This window comes from Microcaecilia unicolor, chromosome 5 (genome assembly GCF_901765095.1).
Source record: "Microcaecilia unicolor chromosome 5, aMicUni1.1, whole genome shotgun sequence".
Lineage (NCBI taxonomy): Eukaryota > Metazoa > Chordata > Amphibia > Gymnophiona > Siphonopidae > Microcaecilia > Microcaecilia unicolor.
In genome coordinates, this window is record NC_044035.1 from 216,102,613 (window position 1) to 216,120,816 (window position 18,204).

Sequence of the window (18,204 nt, forward strand, 5' to 3'; positions counted from 1 at the left end):
AAAGATCAGTGCCAGACAGATGCAGAGAAGGACAGAAAGAAGACAAGAGAAGAGCGAAGAAATGGAAAAGCCAACCTGGAAAAATATTTAGGAGAAGACTGACACATAGAAAGTGGAAAAGAGACCGAGACCAGCCCAACTAGAAAAATAGAATGCTCAGACAACAAAGGTAGAAAAGAAAACATTCTTTTTATTTAATGCTTTTTAAGTACTAAGATGTGCCTGCTTTGTGAAATGTACATTTTTTTCATATTGTTGTATTTTGCAGAGTACAGGAGAAAATATATTTCTGTTTCTTTTTTACCAATATTTTAACTGCTTACAGAGTCTGGCTTTCTTGAAGAGATCTATATTTCAGTTTTTGTGGGCATGTTTTTTGTGGTTCCCTATTTTGTATCACATGAAGGTCTGTCCGTGTTCTGCATATGTGACTGAGGTGACGAATTCTGCTAGCATGTAGTGTTTGTGTAGGAATTTGTAACAGTCCAGCCTGTTCCATTTTCCAGTAGCAGGCATATTGGTGCTCTAGGGTCCAGTGTAATATTTATAGCACTGTCTTTTCATAGGTGGGTTAGGGCTGTTGTGTGTTAAGTTTTCTGTATAGATTTTGAGTGTCTTTTTGTAGGGTTTTGTGTTATTTCATAAAGTGTCTGCCCTATTGTTTTTGATATACTGGCTTCATATCAGTGGCGTAGGAAGGAGGGGGGCGGGAGGGGCGGTCCGCCCCGGGTGCACGCCGCTGGGGGGGTGTCAGCTCTGCTGGTTCCCTGCTCCCTCTGCCCCGGAACAGGTTACTTCCTGTTCCAGGTCAGAGAGAGCAGGGAACCAGCGGAGCCAACGCAGCTCCCAGCGGCGTGCACTCGGGGCGGACCGGCCCTCCTGCCCTCCCCTTCCTACGCCACTAGGTAAGAATGTGCGCCGAGGGGGGGGTCGTGCTGCACCCGGGGGGGGGGGGGGTGCGCGACGAACCACCCCGGGTGGCAGGTGCCCTTGCTACGGCACTGCTTCATATTCAGCATTTTAGTCTGATGTGTGTGTGTGTTCATTGTTTTTTTTTTTTAATAGCCATAATGAATATGTATGAGATGTATATATGCCAATGATATGCAACAGTGCCAATCCACGCCCTTTGCCCCCCCCCCCCCCAAATGAAACAGTCAAACTATGCAAATAGTAGCTGATAAAGGTATATAGCAGCTATAACAGCATCATTACAACTGAGTGGGTGTCTCATGTCAGTCAGATATGACAAACATAGGTGGCACCTCATAGTCTTATGGGGTAAAGAGGCGATGGCTGTGCCCCTGGTTCTGAGTTCTCTCTCCCCACTAGCATTCAGGAAACTGAGGTAACAATTTCATGCATAGATGATTTATTTTCACAGAAGCAGCAGTCTTTTCTGTAATACAGTAACACAAGCAATGTTTCTCAGTAATTATTCCAGTACAAAGACCTTTCTTCTCACAACCACTAAGATTTGTTTTATAGTAAATAAGAACAAAGTATCAATATGACATTTCTTAAACTAATAAACTTTGTCTTTCTAACTCCTCAACCTTTTAAAGTTTAACATTAACTAGCTATCCAACCTTTAAGTGGAAAACAAGTCACTGACTCCCAATCCAGGCTAGTGCTTCAATCCAGAACAGAGGAATGTATTTCCCCAGAGAGACTATAAACTGCCTCAATCCTCAGCAAATTGTGTGCAAGCCTACTGCTGAGCTATCAAGGTGAACAGGATTGCAGATAAGTTCTCAAAGTCTCAGAGTCCATAATTCTTCAAAGTGTTACCTAACAGAAAGGCACAGTTACAGTAAACCCGCATGCGCAGGCACGTGCAGCAAAAAGGCAGAAGCCAAACAGCAAGGCCAAAATATGAACAGGGCAAAAGTGCAGACAAAATGGCAGAGTGCAAAGTCTTTTTCTCTGCAGAGCAATTAGTAGATTTCAACCATCTGTGTTGTTTGTCCACACACTGTAAACAGTCTTTGTAATTGGTTGAATTGGACTTCATTGATGCTGACTGGACCAATAAGGCAGGTACTCCCAAGTGTGTATTCAAGGTACAGTGTCTTCAACATGGAAGGACTAGATTTCATAGAAGAATGCCATGTTTTGTTTTTCATGGCTAGTCTTCATAGATAAGTGGTAGCTGCAGGGGAGAAATCTCAGGCTGGTTTGAACTGGTAAACAATAGGGATGTAAACATACTATTTTAGTTTGATTCAGACCTCATTTGCACACAAAAGGGTGGCTAGGCGATGCCTTACAGCCCTACCTATTTAGTAGGGCATGACCTCTCGTGGATCATTGTACATCATCACCTGCATCTGATGCATTGTACACTGTTCCCCACAGGTGCAGGCCTCAATACACTGATAGGTATGTAAGGTGATACCTGACAAAAATAGGCTACCCCATGTCTACTGTAATTTATGTTTGTCAATGTGGCAAGATTAGAAGGCCAGTACAGAGCTATCACATACAGTAAGAAGCATGGATACCTCAGGCAGCTAGGGCACTGACCCCTGCGAAGGTTTGCACACAGCCACAAACATGGTACACTATCACCAGAGGAAAGGGAGTAGCCAAAGTGCCTCCACATAGACAGCCTAATAAGTGATGACACATATGCAGTCTCATTAATTAGCTCCCCCAGTTACTGATAGCACATTGGCAAGGATCAGAAATAATTGGTCATGGCTTCATGTCTGCCCTATGAAGATCAAAGTTCCTTTCTATTTCCTTTTAGCTGTACACCATTTTGTTATGTTTTGAGAAAGACAACATAATAAGCATAATAAACCATAAACCATAGCTCAACCCTAACATAGCTGCAGGAGGAAAAGAAGGAAAGCTCTCCCATGCCTGAAGCATCTCTCCCCCCTCCAAAAACAAAAAAGCCTGGAGCAGTTACAGTTGCAGGAGTAGGAGCACAAGGAAGAGGAGACACACTCCCCAGGCCTGGAGCTGAGCTGAGGATGGTGACGTGGAGGAAGGCCCCCTAGATCTTGAGCAGTTGTTCAAGCAGGAGGAGGACGGTGGCCTCCTAAGACTGGCGCAGCTACCTAAGGAGAAGATGGAGGAAGATTCTCCTGGCTTGAAGCAGCAACTCCTGCAGCAGTAGGAGGAGGAGAAGGCAGAGGGGAGGGGGAAGAGAAGGAAGGCCTCCCCCACCCCAGGCCTGGAGCAGCCAAAGCTGCAGGATGATGAGGAAAAGGAAGAAGGCCCCCTAGGCCTGGAACAGCTGCCAGAGGAGGAGGAGAAGGAAGGTCCCCAATGGTCTGAAGCAGCTGCAGTTGCAGAAGGAGGAAAAAAAGGAGGAAGGCCTGGAACAACCTCCCCCACCCCAGGCCTGGAACAACTACAATTGCAGGAGGAGGAGGAAGAAAAGAAAGGCTCCCCAGGCCTGGAACAGCTGCCCCAGAAGGAAGAGGAGGATGATCTACAAACTTGTATGACCCCCCTACCGCTACAGCTGAATCACTGGACTAGATGGGTCCCCATGAGACCCCTGAGGCATGCTGTCACCATGAAGTCCAGCTGCTATTTCAGTCCCTGAAACATGATATGCAGTAGGGCTTCAGGATATGCAGTATGCTATAGGTCTCAAGGTGAACTATCTGGAGGGAATGAGGACAGAGCTACATGGCCTCAGGGATGCTTTAGGCAGCAGGAGGAATGTGGTTCTGCCCCTTCCATGTGTACCAAATGTTAACTTAAAAATAGTTCCATAATATAAATAAAACCTTTTAATTTGTATATTTTTTTCTTACATAGTCTGCTCTTATGTCTGCCAAATGGCTCATGCAGCCAACCCCTATGTCAAAACTTAAATTTCTTTGACGACAAGATACAATAGTATATCTTCAGCAATCAGTCAAAGTGCAGACACACTCTCAAACATGGATATACAAAAAGCAATATTAAAGTCCGCTGTCAAACTCGCTTTTGTATTTTTCCCTTCCCCCTCCCCTTAACATTTGGAACACAACATAAAACTCAATTCTCGGTAACAAACCAGGAGCTCAGTCATAATTCAAATAGAGCATTAACCACAGTAAGCACAGTATATATTAGCAAAGAACTGGGTAACTGGAGTCTGGATTCTTATAACTCTGACCACAGCAAACAGTAAACTCAAAGCATGCTCAATTTGCAACATCTGTCTCCCCCCTCCCCCGATCTCTACAAGCTTGCCCCCTTATAATTATTAAGGTGGCACCTATTGATCTAATAATGAAGTGATTGTAGACAAGAGTGGATAGAAAGCTTCCAAACCTTTGGACCCATTTCACTACAGAGTATTAAGCACAAGACTGCATGCTCTGGGCAGTAGCGATTGTATATATGTGTCCCATATATGCAGAAAACTTTTTTTTTTTTTTTAAATCTTTAAACACATATTATTGAACAAATTAAAAAAGAAATACAGACCAACAATCTTTACATGGTGGTTCAGTTTTTCCAGTAATTTCAGCCATATATCCCCCCCCCCCCCCACACACACACTCTAAATCTTTCCCAAAGCCAAACAACACTAAGAATCTGAAGAGCTTGGACCTTTATAGCTCTCCAGACTACTATCAACATCTTAATCCCATTACCCCTCCTCCTCTATACTCTATAACAGTTGACTGTCCGTTTAATAACAGAAAACATTTTTATGTTTTGAAGAATGTCTAACTCAACATCATCAAATTGTGAAGGCTATTATGATATCCTCAATAACTGGAGGAATCTTTACTGGTACACATGCAGAGAACACTTTTTTTTTTTACACTGCACCTCTGACGTCTGAATGAAGAACCTAGTTCAACATGCCCATGTTCTTAATGCCTCATATTTATCCAACAACAAACCTACTGAGGAGAGTGGGGTGGGGTCCCTATCAAAGTCTCTAAATAACATAGCACTGTGCGCCAAAAAGATTAGATTTTAGAGCATTTCCAAAATGTATGGATAAAAGAATGGTTACCTAAATGACACTTCAGGCAGATGGTTGTAGGCACCAGTCCACATTTTTGAGCCTGTGTTTGCGAAATATACATACGATAGAGTACCTGGAATTGACACTCCCTGTACTCTGCACTAAGCACAAGTTCAGGAATCCTTGACACCAATCTTGGAATGCTTAATGACTCAGAGGGGATGCTCAAATCAACCACCCAATTCTCATGGAAGTCACACACATCTTTCTTAGAACTCATATTCCAAAGGGCCTAATGAAGATGAAAGACTGTCAATTGATCTCTCAGGATCCTAGATGTAATAAATTACTGCTTCTTGGAGCAACTGGTCCAGGAAATGACAAGGGGGGGGAGCTATTTTAGATCTAGTCCTTAGTGGAATGCAGGGCATGGTTTGAGAGGTAACGATGTTGGATCCGCTGGGAAACAGTAATCATAACATGATCAAATTTTAACTGATATCTGAAGTGAAGCCACTAAAGAAATCTACAGTAGCAGCATTTAATTTTTGAAAGGATGACTATGACAAAATGAGGAAAATAGTTAAAAAGAAGCTAAAAAGATCAGCTGCAAAGGTTAGGGATTATCAGGCATAGACGTTGTTTAAAAATACCATCTTGGAAGCCCAGAGCAGAGTCCGTGTATTTAAAAAGGTGGAAAGAAGAGCAAACGATAGCCAGCGTGGTTAAAAGGTGAAGTGAAAGACGCTATTAGTGCCAAAAGAACATCCTTCAAAGAATGGGAAAAGGATTTGAATGAAGAAAATAAGAAGCAACATAAGCAGTATCAAGCTAGATGCAAAGCATTGATATAGAAGGCAAAAAGACAATATGAAGAAAAACTTGCAGCGGAGACAAAAACACATAGTAACACCTTTTTCAGGTACATCAGAAGCAGAAAGCCTGTGAGGAAATACTTGGGACCATTAGGATCATGAAGGAGTAAAGGGGGCACTCAGGAAGGACACGGCCATAGTGGAGAGATTGAATGAATTATTTGCTTCGGTCTTTATTGAAGAGGATGTAAGAGATCTACCTGTATAAGAAATGATTTTCTAGGGTGAAGATTCAGATGAACTAAAAGAAATCTGTGTGAGCCTGGACCGGATGATATACACCCCAGGGTACTGAAAGAACTCAAAACATAAAATTGCTGATCTGCTGTTAGCGATCTGTAATCTGTTGTTAAAATCGTCCGTAGTACCTGAAGATTGGAGGTGGCATTCTGAATCAATTGGAGCTGGTGCAGACTCTTTGTAGTGACATCAGTGAAGAAGTGCATAACAGTAATTCAGTCTTGATGTTATCATGACATGCACAACTGAGACAAGGCTTGCCTTCTTAATGTAAGGAGACAGGCAGCATAGTTGTTGCAAGTGATAGAAGCTGCTTTTGAAGGTTGCTTGGATTTGGCTACCTGTCTAACATCAATTCAAGAATGGGCTAAAAACAACAAACTCTCTATGGAGTATTGTGTTCAGTTTTGGAGGCCGTATCTTGCTAAAGATATAAAAAGACTGGAAGCGGTGCAAAGAAAAGCTACAAAAAAGGTATGGGATTTGCGTTGCAAACTGTACGAGGAGAGACTTGCTGACCTGGAGGAAAAGAGAAACAGGGGTGACATGATACAGACATTCAAATATTTGAAAGATATTAATCCGCAAACAAATCTTTTTCGGAGACAGGAAGGTGGTAGAACTAAAGGACATGAATTGAGGTTGAAGGGGGACAGACTCAGGAGTAATGTCAGGAAGTATTTTTTCACAGAGAGGGTGGTGGATATGTGGAATGCCCTCCCGCGGGAGGTGGTGGAGATGAAAACGGTAATGGAATTCAAACATACATGGGATAAACACAAAGGAATCCTGTTTAGAAGGAATGGATCCACGGAGATTAGGTGGTGACTCCGGTAATTGGGAAGCAAAACTGGTGCTGAGCAGACTTCTATGGTCTACACCCTGATCATGACTGAATAGATATGGATGGACTGGATTGTAAATTTTAAGGGGCTTCAACATTAGCTTCAGAACTTAGTACAAGAACAGTGCTGGGCAGACTTCTACGGTCTGTGCCCTGAGAATGGCAAGGACAAATCAAACTTGGGTATACATATAAAGTATCACATACCATGTAAAATGAGTTTCTTGTCGGGCAGACTGGATGGACCATACAGGTCTTTATCTGCCGTCACTTACTATGAAACCTATAATCAGAATTCCTAATTTATATTGTATATCTGGAGAAGGTGCATCACTAGTGTTCAATACTGTGAGAGGAGTTTCGCTGACTCTACTTTAGGGCATGCTACTAGACTCTGAGGCACATTTCAAAGCACTTAGACATATAAAATTACATAGTAACCTATGGAACTTTGTTTTTAGTCTTAAGTGCTTTGAAAATGAGCCTCTCTGTTGCATTAGGTGTATCAAATAACATTGAGATTCATCTTATTTGTACTTCTTCTGATCTGCAGGTGGTAGAGCTCATTAAAACCAGTGGCAATTCCGTAAGTCTCCTAGTTCTGGATGAAGCCTCTTATGAAAATGAAAAGAAGAGAGAAAAGAATCTGTCAGAACTGAAACCAAACCAGTCAACCGGGCAGTCTATGATGAATGGAGTCACGAGTTCAAATCTACAGCCTCGGCTCTGCTACCTGATGAAGGAAAAAAACACATATGGCTTTTCCCTGAAAACAACTCAAGGTGAGAACAGGCATTTCTGTCAAATAAAGGGTAAAGAGAAAGGGTCTTTGATACCCCTTTTCTGTGGCATAACCAAAGTGGTTTACATTTATTAGATGCAAGTTCTAGTGGGCTCACTATCCAAGGGGTCCTTATACTAAGCTGCGGTAAAGGGACCATCAGCGCATGTTTTTGACGTGTGCTGATGCCTCCTTTTACCGCAGTGGGTAAAAGACTATTTTTTTTTCTCAAAAAGAAATGGCCGGGCGGTAAGTGAATCACTTGCTGCATGGTCATTTTGGGGGGGAGCACTTACTGCCACCCATTGAGGTGGTGGTAAGAGCTCCTGTGCTAACCCAGCACTGACCGGGCAGCACATGAAGCTGCCTGTTTACCACCGGGTAAGCACCAGCACTACAAAAATAGAAAATATTTTTGTAGCACTTGGAGTTTTTTTTATTGTTTTTTTTTTTTATGGAAAGATAGACATACTAAGCACAACGTCGTCTAGGAAATGATCATTTTCAAAGAAAAAAGATAGATGTTTTTCTGGACATTTTCAGCAAAACGTCCAAAGTTGAATTTAGATGTCATATTGAAAATGCCCCATCCACATGTAATCACAAAGAAGAAGTGGGTAGTGGACCAGTGACTCCAGAAACTGGGGCAACTGCGTTGAACAATAAACAACCTTTAAGGCAGACTCGACACAGATCTGTGTTTCGGCCACAGGCCTGCCTCTGGAGTCTAAAAAATATATACAAAAACCATACAAATTAAGTGAAAATCATATATAATAAATAAATGATGATAAAAAAATAAAGTTTTACTGAGAAAATTTAAAGTGATAAAATAACATAATAAAATAACATGAGTGTTGAAACACAAAACAGGAGCCTATCCAATAGACTATAAAATATAACTTATAAAAAGACCCAAGTTTTGAAACTCTCATTATCTAAATGATATTGTCCTATTTAAAAAGCTATAACAACATAAAAAAAGAACATTTTTATAAAGCGTCAACCTTAAGATATATGTGCTGGTTACAAAATAATATCAAAACAAACAAACAAACTGATCTAACAGAGGAAGTTACAAGATATATTGCAGAACTAAATCAAAAAATAAAATAATAATATTATATATATATATAACAAAATCTAATGAACAACAGAGAAAATGTGATATGCATGTATTATAGTATTTCGAGAATTTTAACCATAATTATTTAAATAATTTAAATTATTCAAATTATAAATTTAGGTCCTTTGCGTGAGACCACCCTGGACGTCACTTAATAGAGCTCTTCTTATCAGTGCTGTAATCAGTTCATAATGCTTTACTCGAGGTCTAGCAAACAAACCTTTGGTGGTATGAATTTGGATGTATAGTCCTGGTATAAAAGGGGTCTAGAAATAAGAAAAAAGTAGGTAATCTAGACTGGACTCAAATAACATATATAGTAGGGAGGATTTGTTGTTCATAATAACACATATCACAAGGAAACCAAAGCAGTTACCTAATGGTTAGTGCAATGGCCTGAGAACCTGGAGAACTGTGTTTGATTCCCACTGCAGCTCCTAGTGACTCTGGGCAAGTCACTTAACCTTCCATTGCCCCAAGTACAAATAATTACCTGTATATATGTAATCCACTTTGATTGTAACCACAGTGTACTACGAATCCTGGCCCCTCCCACAACCAAATGGCTCGGATTAGGACGTTTTTGAGCTGGGCATTTTTAGTTTCCATTATCGCTAAAAAAAACAAACGCCCAGCTCAAAAACGTCCATTTTTTTCAAAAATTCGGTTCGGCCTGCCCCTTCACTGACCCGTTCTCGGAGATAAATGCCCATGGAGATAGGCGTTTCCGTTCGATTATGCCCCTCTATATGTCCAAAAATGCTGTGTGATGGTAACTATTGTATAACTCTATGATCTCTCAAGGAACTGAAGTGTGTACCTGGGTAGAATACAATACATCACTTTGTTGTTGCTGCCCTGGAACATAAAGCAAGTTGTTGAGACTGTTAAACTAGCCTGAAGTGTCTCAATATGTTACATGGTGAAGAAGTAAATTAGCAATGGAAGGTCACACATCAATGCAGATTCCTCTACCACTGGATTGCGCTACAATTTCTAGGCATTTCAAGAGACAGTGACAGAATTATGAAATTGCAACTCACCCAGAAGAACAGCCGGTGAAGAAATATACTGCTATTTTCCTGGCATGGAAGCATATGAGCTGTATATCAAGAGCGATGCAGATAAAACTAATGTGAACAAAATCTTGAACACTTTTAAAAATTACTGGATGGGAGAAATAAATGTGACATACAATAGATTTGTCCTGAATAACAGGCTGCAGGAAATAAATTCATATTTTGACAAATATCTATTAGATACTAACAGGCTTATTTTCGAAAGAGAAGGTCGCCCATCTTTCGACACAAATCAGAAGATGGGCATCCTTCTCACACGGTCGCCCAAATCGGCATAATCGAAAGCCAATTTTGGGCTTCCCCAACTGCTTTCCGTTGCGGGGATGACAAAAGTTCCCAGGTACGTGTTGGAGGCATAGCGAAGGCAGGACTTGGGCGTGCCTAACACATGGGTATCCTCGACCCATAATAGAAAAAAAAGGGCGTCCCTGACGAGCATTTGGATGACTTTACCTGGTCCAGTTTTTCTTACGACCAAGGCACAAAAAGGTGCCTGAACTGACCAGATGACCACCGGAGGGAATCGGGGATGACCTCCCCTTACTCCCTCAGTGGTCACCAACCCCTCCCACTCTAAAAAAAACTTTAAAAAAATTTTTTGTGCTAGCCTCTATGCCAGCCTCAAATGTCATACTCAAGTTCATCGCAGAAGTATGCAGGTCCCTGGAGCAGTTTTAGTGGGTGCAGTGTACTTCAGGCAGGCGGACCCAGGCCCATCCCCCCCTACCTGTTACACTTGTGGTGGTAAATGTGAGCCCAACAAAACCCACCACAAACCCACTGTACCCACATCTAGGTGCCCCCCTTCACCCCTAAGGGCTATGGTAGTGGCGAACAGTTGTGGGTAGTGGGTTTTGGGGGGCTCAGCACACAACGTAAGGGAGCTTTTTCTGAAGTCCACTGCAGTGCCCCCTAGGGTGCCTGGTTGGTGTCCTGGTATGTCAGGGGGACCAGTGCACTATGAATGCTGGCTCCTTCCACGACCAAGAGGCTTGCATTTAGTCGTTTCTGAGATGGGTGTCCTTAGTTTCCATTATCGCCGAAAATCAGAACGACCAAATTTAAGGACTACCATGCCCATCTTGTTTTGATAAATAGGGTTCCCCCGCCCCTTCGCCGGGACGTCCTGCGAGGATTTCCTCAGGAAAACTTGGGCGCCCCTTTCGATTATGCCCCTCCATGTGGTCTAATAAAGTTGTGCAAGTGTGGAGATCTAGAAGACTTGTTATCATCCTCAGGAATGACACTACTTAGCGGAAGCTTCTCTAGACTTAAGAACATAAGAGTAGCCATACTGGGTCAGAACAATGGTCCATCTAGCCCAGTATCCTGTTTTCCAAACAGTGGCAAGTACCTGGCAGAAACACAAATCGTGGCAACACTCCATACTACAAATCCCAGGGCAAGCAGTTCCTTCCCATGTCTGTCTCAATAGCAGACTATAGACTTTTCCTCCATGAATTTGTCCAAACCTTTTTAAAACCCAGATATGCTGTTACCACCTCCTCTGGCAAAGAGTTCCAGAGCTTAACTATTCGTTGAGTGAAAAAATATTTCCTTCTATTTGTTTTTAAAGTATTTCCATATAACTTCCTTGAGTGTCCCCTAGTCTTTGTACTTTTGGAACGAGTAAAAAATCAGTTTACTTCTACTCATTCTACACCACTCAGGATTTTGTAGACCTCAATCCATATCTTGTAAAACAAACAGGAGGAAATATTTTTTCAGAATAGTTAAGCTCTGGAACTCTTTGCTGGAAGATGTGGTAACAGCAATTAGTGTACCTGGGTTTAAAAAAGGTTTGGACAAATTCCTAGAGGAAAAGTCCATAGTCTGCTATTGAGATAGACACTGGGAAGCAACTGCTTGCCCCAGGATTGGTAGCATAGAATGTTGCTAATTGGGTTTCTGCCAGGTACTTGTGACCTAGCTTGGCCACTGTTTCGAAAACAGGATACTGGGCTAGAAGGACCATTGGTCTGACCCAGTATGACTACACTTATGTTCTTATGTACCACATCTTCATTTACCATGGGAGTTACTGACCTGTGGTATCTCTGTATTTATGAGGTTTAAAAATCATTTTTGTAGTAATATTTTGCATTAAGTTTAACTTAGGGCTTAAAGCCACTGAGACTCCAAAATACAAGACATTGCAGTAATTCAAATGTGGAAGAACAATACCTGAACTAAATAGCCAAAATAATTCCTCATAGAAAAATGACCTCATCGCATATAATTGATGCAGTTTTCAATTTCAACACTTTTTTGTATCTTAAAATTAACAAATACAGATTCAAAAGGGCAATGCCAGCAAAAGGAATAATAGTAACATAATAGCAACGGAACAGTAACATAATCTTAAAACAGAATCATAAAGATGCAGCTATAAACATATAAAAATAATGTTGAAACATCCATAAGACAAACAAACCCCCCATTCCCTACTATAAAAGAAAAAAAATTCCTATGATCAGCATTGTCATCCATTTAAGCTAAAATAACTCCCTCCCCTTACCCCCCACAACCCTCCCTTCACCAATAACATCTCTAAATGTTCACAGACTATGCATTTACTAGAAGTGTAAAATTGTTAGGCGAGAAATACTACCATTAACTCAAGATATTAAAATGTAGAATTTTCCATATAGCGGAAGAAAGGGGCCCAGTCCGCATCAAAAACATGTGTACGATCTCAGCATTCGTATGTAATCTGCTCTATAACCATAACTCCCTATACTTTATGAAGCCATTACAGGAGGAGGTGTCAGGAATATACAGTTTTTTTTTTCCTATTTATATTTATTAAGATTTTCCATTATATTACAAGACAATCTTCTTGTTCAGGTAAAGTATCTAGTAATTTACAAAATTGTAAAATAATAATAAAACAGGAAATAAAAAAAAAAAGTGAAGGTTAAGCTTCACCAAGGAAAAATTATACTCAAGTCCATAATTATGATCCAAGATTTCAGGAAAATAACGGAGACAAATAGGAAATTATCAATAGAAATTATACAAAAGCTGTTAAGTAGAGCACAATTATATTTAACGCTTTTCCATTTTCACTGAGGTTATAAGCGAGGACACATGAGACGGCTCTGTAAATACATATTTTTTCTCCCTAAGCCTTACTATGCACTTGCAGGGGTATCTTAAAAAGAAGGTACCCCCCAAGTGCAAAATCTCAGGCCTAAGGAGCAAGAATTGTTTCCTTCGTCGTCGAGTCTCCTTAGAGACATCAGGAAAAAGTAAAACTTTTAAACCCAAAAAGGGTTTATCTTTATTACGGAAAAATAAACGAAAGATCCAGTTCTTGTCTGGTAATAATGCCACCGTGGCCACTAATGTAGCCACAGTTGCCAATTCGGTATCAGAAGTCTCAAGTAAAAGAGAGACATCAATCGGAGCTTCGGGTAAAGAGGTTCCTTTCCCAGGAATATAATACACCATAGACATTGGTGGCAGATTCTGTTCAGGAATTGATAAATTTTCACGCATATAGCGTTTCAGCATATCTATAGGAGTTACAATTTTGAAGTCGAGGAAAATTAATAAATCTGAGATTATGATTTTTGGTATAATTATCAAAAGATTCCATTTTGTCTCTAAGGCTTGTCAAGTCTTTCACCATAATAGGTTGTAAAGTTTCAAGTTTCACAAGTCTCTGATCCAAGTTGGTAATTTTCCCATTTAAATCTTTAATCTGTTGCTCTTGTATCCCTAAGTTACTTTCCAAAGATTTTACTTTAGGGTGAAGATCATTAATCTGCTTAAGGAAAACTTGTCCCAGATTGGAAACCAGGAATATACAGTTTTAAGAATACTTTTTTAAACTACTGCATTCACCTATATGTCTAAAGACAGTATAGAGCCTACTATTAAATTCCCAATATTCTAATCACTTTATCCACTGGTAAGAAAATGCCTGTGTCCAAATAAAGTACACTATCATGAGAATTCCTTAGCCATAACAATTTTGATTTCTCCCTGTTTAATTTCAAGAAGTGGGTTAAACACCAACTTTTAACCCTCATGATACGATGATTAGCCTAGTTCAAGTCTGATCATATCTGCCAAGGTAGGAATTAATAGTAAGATATTAATTAGCATAAGACTAAACATATGCTTCAAACTCCATCAAATTCCCTACCAATGGAAGTCATATATATGTTGAAAAGCATTGGGGAGAGAGGGGAGCCCTGCGGGACTCCACTGATAAGTTTCCAAAAAAGAAGACAACTTTTTGTTCTTTTTCATTTTTATATTGTCTATTGACTCTTTAAGCCAACTGAAAATTGCTCCTGAGATTCCTGTTTCATGTAATTTGATAAATAGTAGATCCACTGTGTCAAATGCAGTAGTCAAGTGCAATTATAATAAAATCACTTGTCTACACATTTAGCATCTGTTACAAGAGCTGTAAGTAATGATTCCATGCTGTGAGAGATGCAAATAATAAGGCTTCAATAATTATACAGTTGGTAAGAGACAGGCTTCTAACAATATTACCGCATATAGACTGGGTTAATGTAACATCTGTACACGCAAGGGACATAAGATTTCTTGATGAAATCAAGGACAGCTTCATGGAACAGCTAGTTCAGGAGCCGACAAGAGAAGGAAAAATACTAGACTTAGTCCTTAGTGGTGCTCATGATCTAGTGCAGGGGGTAACGGTACGAGGGCCGCTTGATAACAGTGATCATAATATGATCGGTTTTGATATTGGCATTGAAGGAAGTGAAACTAGGAAATCAAGTACGCTAGCGTTTAACTATAGAAAAGGAGATTACGACAAAATGAGAAAAATGGTGAAAAAAAGACTGAAAGGAGCAGCTCGCAGAGTAAAAAACTTGCGTCAGGCGTGGATGCTGTTTAAAAACACCATCCTGGAGGTTCAGGACAAATATATTCCACGTATTAGAAAAAAGGGAAAAAAGACTAAACGTCAGCCGGCGTGGCTAAACAGTAAGATAAAGGAAGTCATTAGAGCCAAAAAACAATCCTTCAGAAAGTGGAGAAGAGAACCAACTGAAAGTAACAGGATAGATCATAAGGAATGCCAAGCCAAATGCAAAGCGGAGATAAGGAGGGCAAAAAAGGACTTTGAGAAGAAATTAGCGTTGGAAGCAAAAATACATAGTAAAAATTTTTTTAGATACATTAAAAGCAGGAAACCGGCCAAAGAGTCGGTTGGGCCACTGGACGAAAATGGTGTTAAAGGGGCGATCAGGGAGGACAAAGCCGTAGCGGAGAAATTAAATGAATTCTTTGCTTCGGTCTTCACCGAGGAGGATTTGGGGGGGACACCGGTGCCGGAAAGAATATTTGAAGCGGGGGAGTCGGAGAAACTAAACGAATTCTCTGTAACCTTGGAGGATGTAATGGGTCAGTTCAGCAAGCTGAAGAGTAGTAAATCACCGGGACCTGATGGTATTCATCCCAGAGTATTAATAGAACTAAAAAATGAACTTGCGGAGCTACTGTTAGAAATATGCAATCTGTCCCTAAAATCGAGTGTAGTACCGGAAGACTGGAGGGTAGCCAATGTTACTCCGATTTTTAAGAAGGGTTCCAGAGGAGATCCGGGAAATTATAGACCGGTGAGTCTGACGTCGGTGCCGGGCAAGATGGTGGAGGCTATTATTAAGAATAAAATTGCAGAGCATATACAAAAACATGGACTGATGAGACAAAGTCAGCACGGATTTAGTGAAGGGAAGTCTTGCCTCACCAATCTAATGCATTTTTTTGAGGGGGTAAGCAAACATGTGGACAATGGGGAGCCGGTTGATATTGTATATCTGGATTTTCAGAAGGCGTTTGACAAAGTGCCGCACGAAAGACTCCTGAAGAAATTGCAGAGTCATGGAATCGGAGGTAGGGTATTATTATGGATTAAGAACTGGTTGAAAGATAGGAAGCAGAGAGTAGGATTGCGTGGCCAGTATTCTCAGTGGAGGAGGGTAGTTAGTGGGGTCCCGCAGGGGTCTGTGCTGGGTCCGTTGCTTTTTAATGTATTTATAAATGACCTAGAGATGGGAATAACTAGTGAGGTAATTAAATTCACCGATGACACAAAATTATTCAGGGTCGTCAAGTCGCAGGAGGAATGTGAACGATTACAGGAGGACCTTGCGAGACTGGGAGATTGGGCGTGCAAGTGGCAGATGAAGTTCAATGTTGACAAGTGCAAAGTGATGCATGTGGGTAAGAGGAACCCGAATTATAGCTACGTCTTGCAAGGTTCCGCGTTAGGAGTTACGGATCAAGAAAGGGATCTGGGTGTCGTCGTCGATGATACGCTGAAACCTTCTGCTCAGTGTGCTGCTGCGGCTAGGAAAGCGAATAGAATGTTGGGTGTTATTAGGAAGGGTATGGAGTCCAGGTGTGCGGATGTTATAATGCCGTTGTATCGCTCCATGGTGCGACCGCACCTGGAGTATTGTGTTCAGTACTGGTCTCCGTATCTCAAAAAAGATATAGTAGAATTGGAAAAGGTACAGCGAAGGGCGACGAAAATGATAGTGGGGATGGGACGACTTTCCTATGAAGAGAGGCTGAGAAGGCTAGGGCTTTTCAGCTTGGAGAAGAGACGGCTGAGGGGAGATATGATAGAAGTGTATAAAATAATGAGTGGAATGGATCGGGTGGATGTGAAGCGACTGTTCACGCTATCCAAAAATACTAGGACTAGAGGGCATGAGTTGAAGCTACAGTGTGGTAAATTTAAAACGAATCGGAGAAAATTTTTCTTCACCCAACGTGTAATTAGACTCTGGAATTCGTTGCCGGAGAACGTGGTACGGGCGGTTAGCTTGACGGAGTTTAAAAAGGGGTTAGATAGATTCCTAAAGGACAAGTCCATAGACCGCTATTAAATGGACTTGGAAAAATTCCGCATTTTTAGGTATAACTTGTCTGGAATGTTTTTACGTTTGGGGAGCGTGCCAGGTGCCCTTGACCTGGATTGGCCACTGTCGGTGACAGGATGCTGGGCTAGATGGACCTTTGGTCTTTCCCAGTATGGCACTACTTATGTACTTATGTTGGTGCACTGGCTATTGGCCTAAAATTAGATGGCTCACTTAGATCTAGTCCTTCCTTCTTAGTTCTAGGTATTGGTGTGGAAGAGTAACCTAGTGGTTAGAACAGTAGGCTGTGAATCAGAGAGACCTACGTTCAAATCCTACTGATACTCCTTGTGGCCACCTAACTCTCCACTGCCTCAGGTACAAACTTAGACTGTGAGTCCTCTGGGCACAAGGAAATACAGTGGATGCAATGATATGATGCAATCATTGGGATCAATAAAATATCATCACATTAAATGCGGTGTCATGTTATAGGGGGCCACAACTCAACATAGCAAGACATTGGCTGGAGAGTTTTTTATGTAAGCACGAGGGGCACCACCCCAGTGTAGCTAGACATTGTCAACAGAGAAGCTGTATGTTAAAAAAATGGGAAATACTCACTCAAACAATAGAAGAACTCATATATTATGATTTAGTCAATTGTCCAACATCACCCAGAAAATTTTCTAATTGTTGATAGAAATAATTTTTCTTTATAGGTAAAAAAGGACATCAAAACATGCTGCATGGTAACACTGTCATTCCAACAATATGGCTATATTCTATGTACCATGAGCCACAACAATCATTGGTCCAAAAAATTATTACTTTTTATTTGAATCTTTAATACACTTATCCAATGTATGACATCAGATAGAGGATCAACCATAAAACAAACATCAAAGATCAAAGATATAACTTGCATTGGGAAAAAATCTTCTCAAAGCTTATTGGAAACAATTTCTAGACCAAAATCTTTGCATGAATTGTAGGGTAACTTCTCAGAGTTAATCACTTAAATCTAATGTCTCCCCATAATAGTGGTAATTTTACCTAAAAAATAAGACATTCGCTTCCTAATTCTATAACTTGGTGCCTAAATTTACATGCCATTTGCCTACATAAATTTAAAGAACACATTCAAGTGTTAGCTGAGTGCTCAGTGCTATTCTAGAATGTTTTCACACAACTGCCTTAGCACATATTTGTAAGGGGGCATCACAGGGCAGGGGCATGGATTGGGCTTTCATTTACATGTATAGCCTACAGAATACTGTAAGTTACAAGCTAAGGTGTCACGTTTAGGTCCTAATATTTATGAAAGCCATAGACCTGGTGTACATGTTCATCTTACGCTAATATTCTGTAACAGTATCTTACCACACTAATAATGTTATAGAGCTGGCACTCAGGGTGTGGCATCAGCACACCTAACTGGAGGCACCCAGTTAAACAATTGCCCCCTAAAT

At 40.8% G+C, this 18,204-nt stretch overlaps 1 protein-coding gene across 6 annotated transcripts in view; it reads left to right on the plus strand.

Moving 5' to 3' along the window:
• Positions 1-18,204, plus strand: part of PDZK1 (PDZ domain containing 1) — a 150,438-nt gene that overhangs the window by 34,124 nt on the left and 98,110 nt on the right. For all 6 annotated transcript variants that reach the window (XM_030203757.1, XM_030203761.1, XM_030203759.1 and 3 more), the window contains exon 3: positions 7,443-7,671. In XM_030203757.1, coding sequence (XP_030059617.1) covers positions 7,443-7,671 — 229 coding nt within the window. The remainder of the gene's footprint in view (positions 1-7,442; positions 7,672-18,204) is intronic.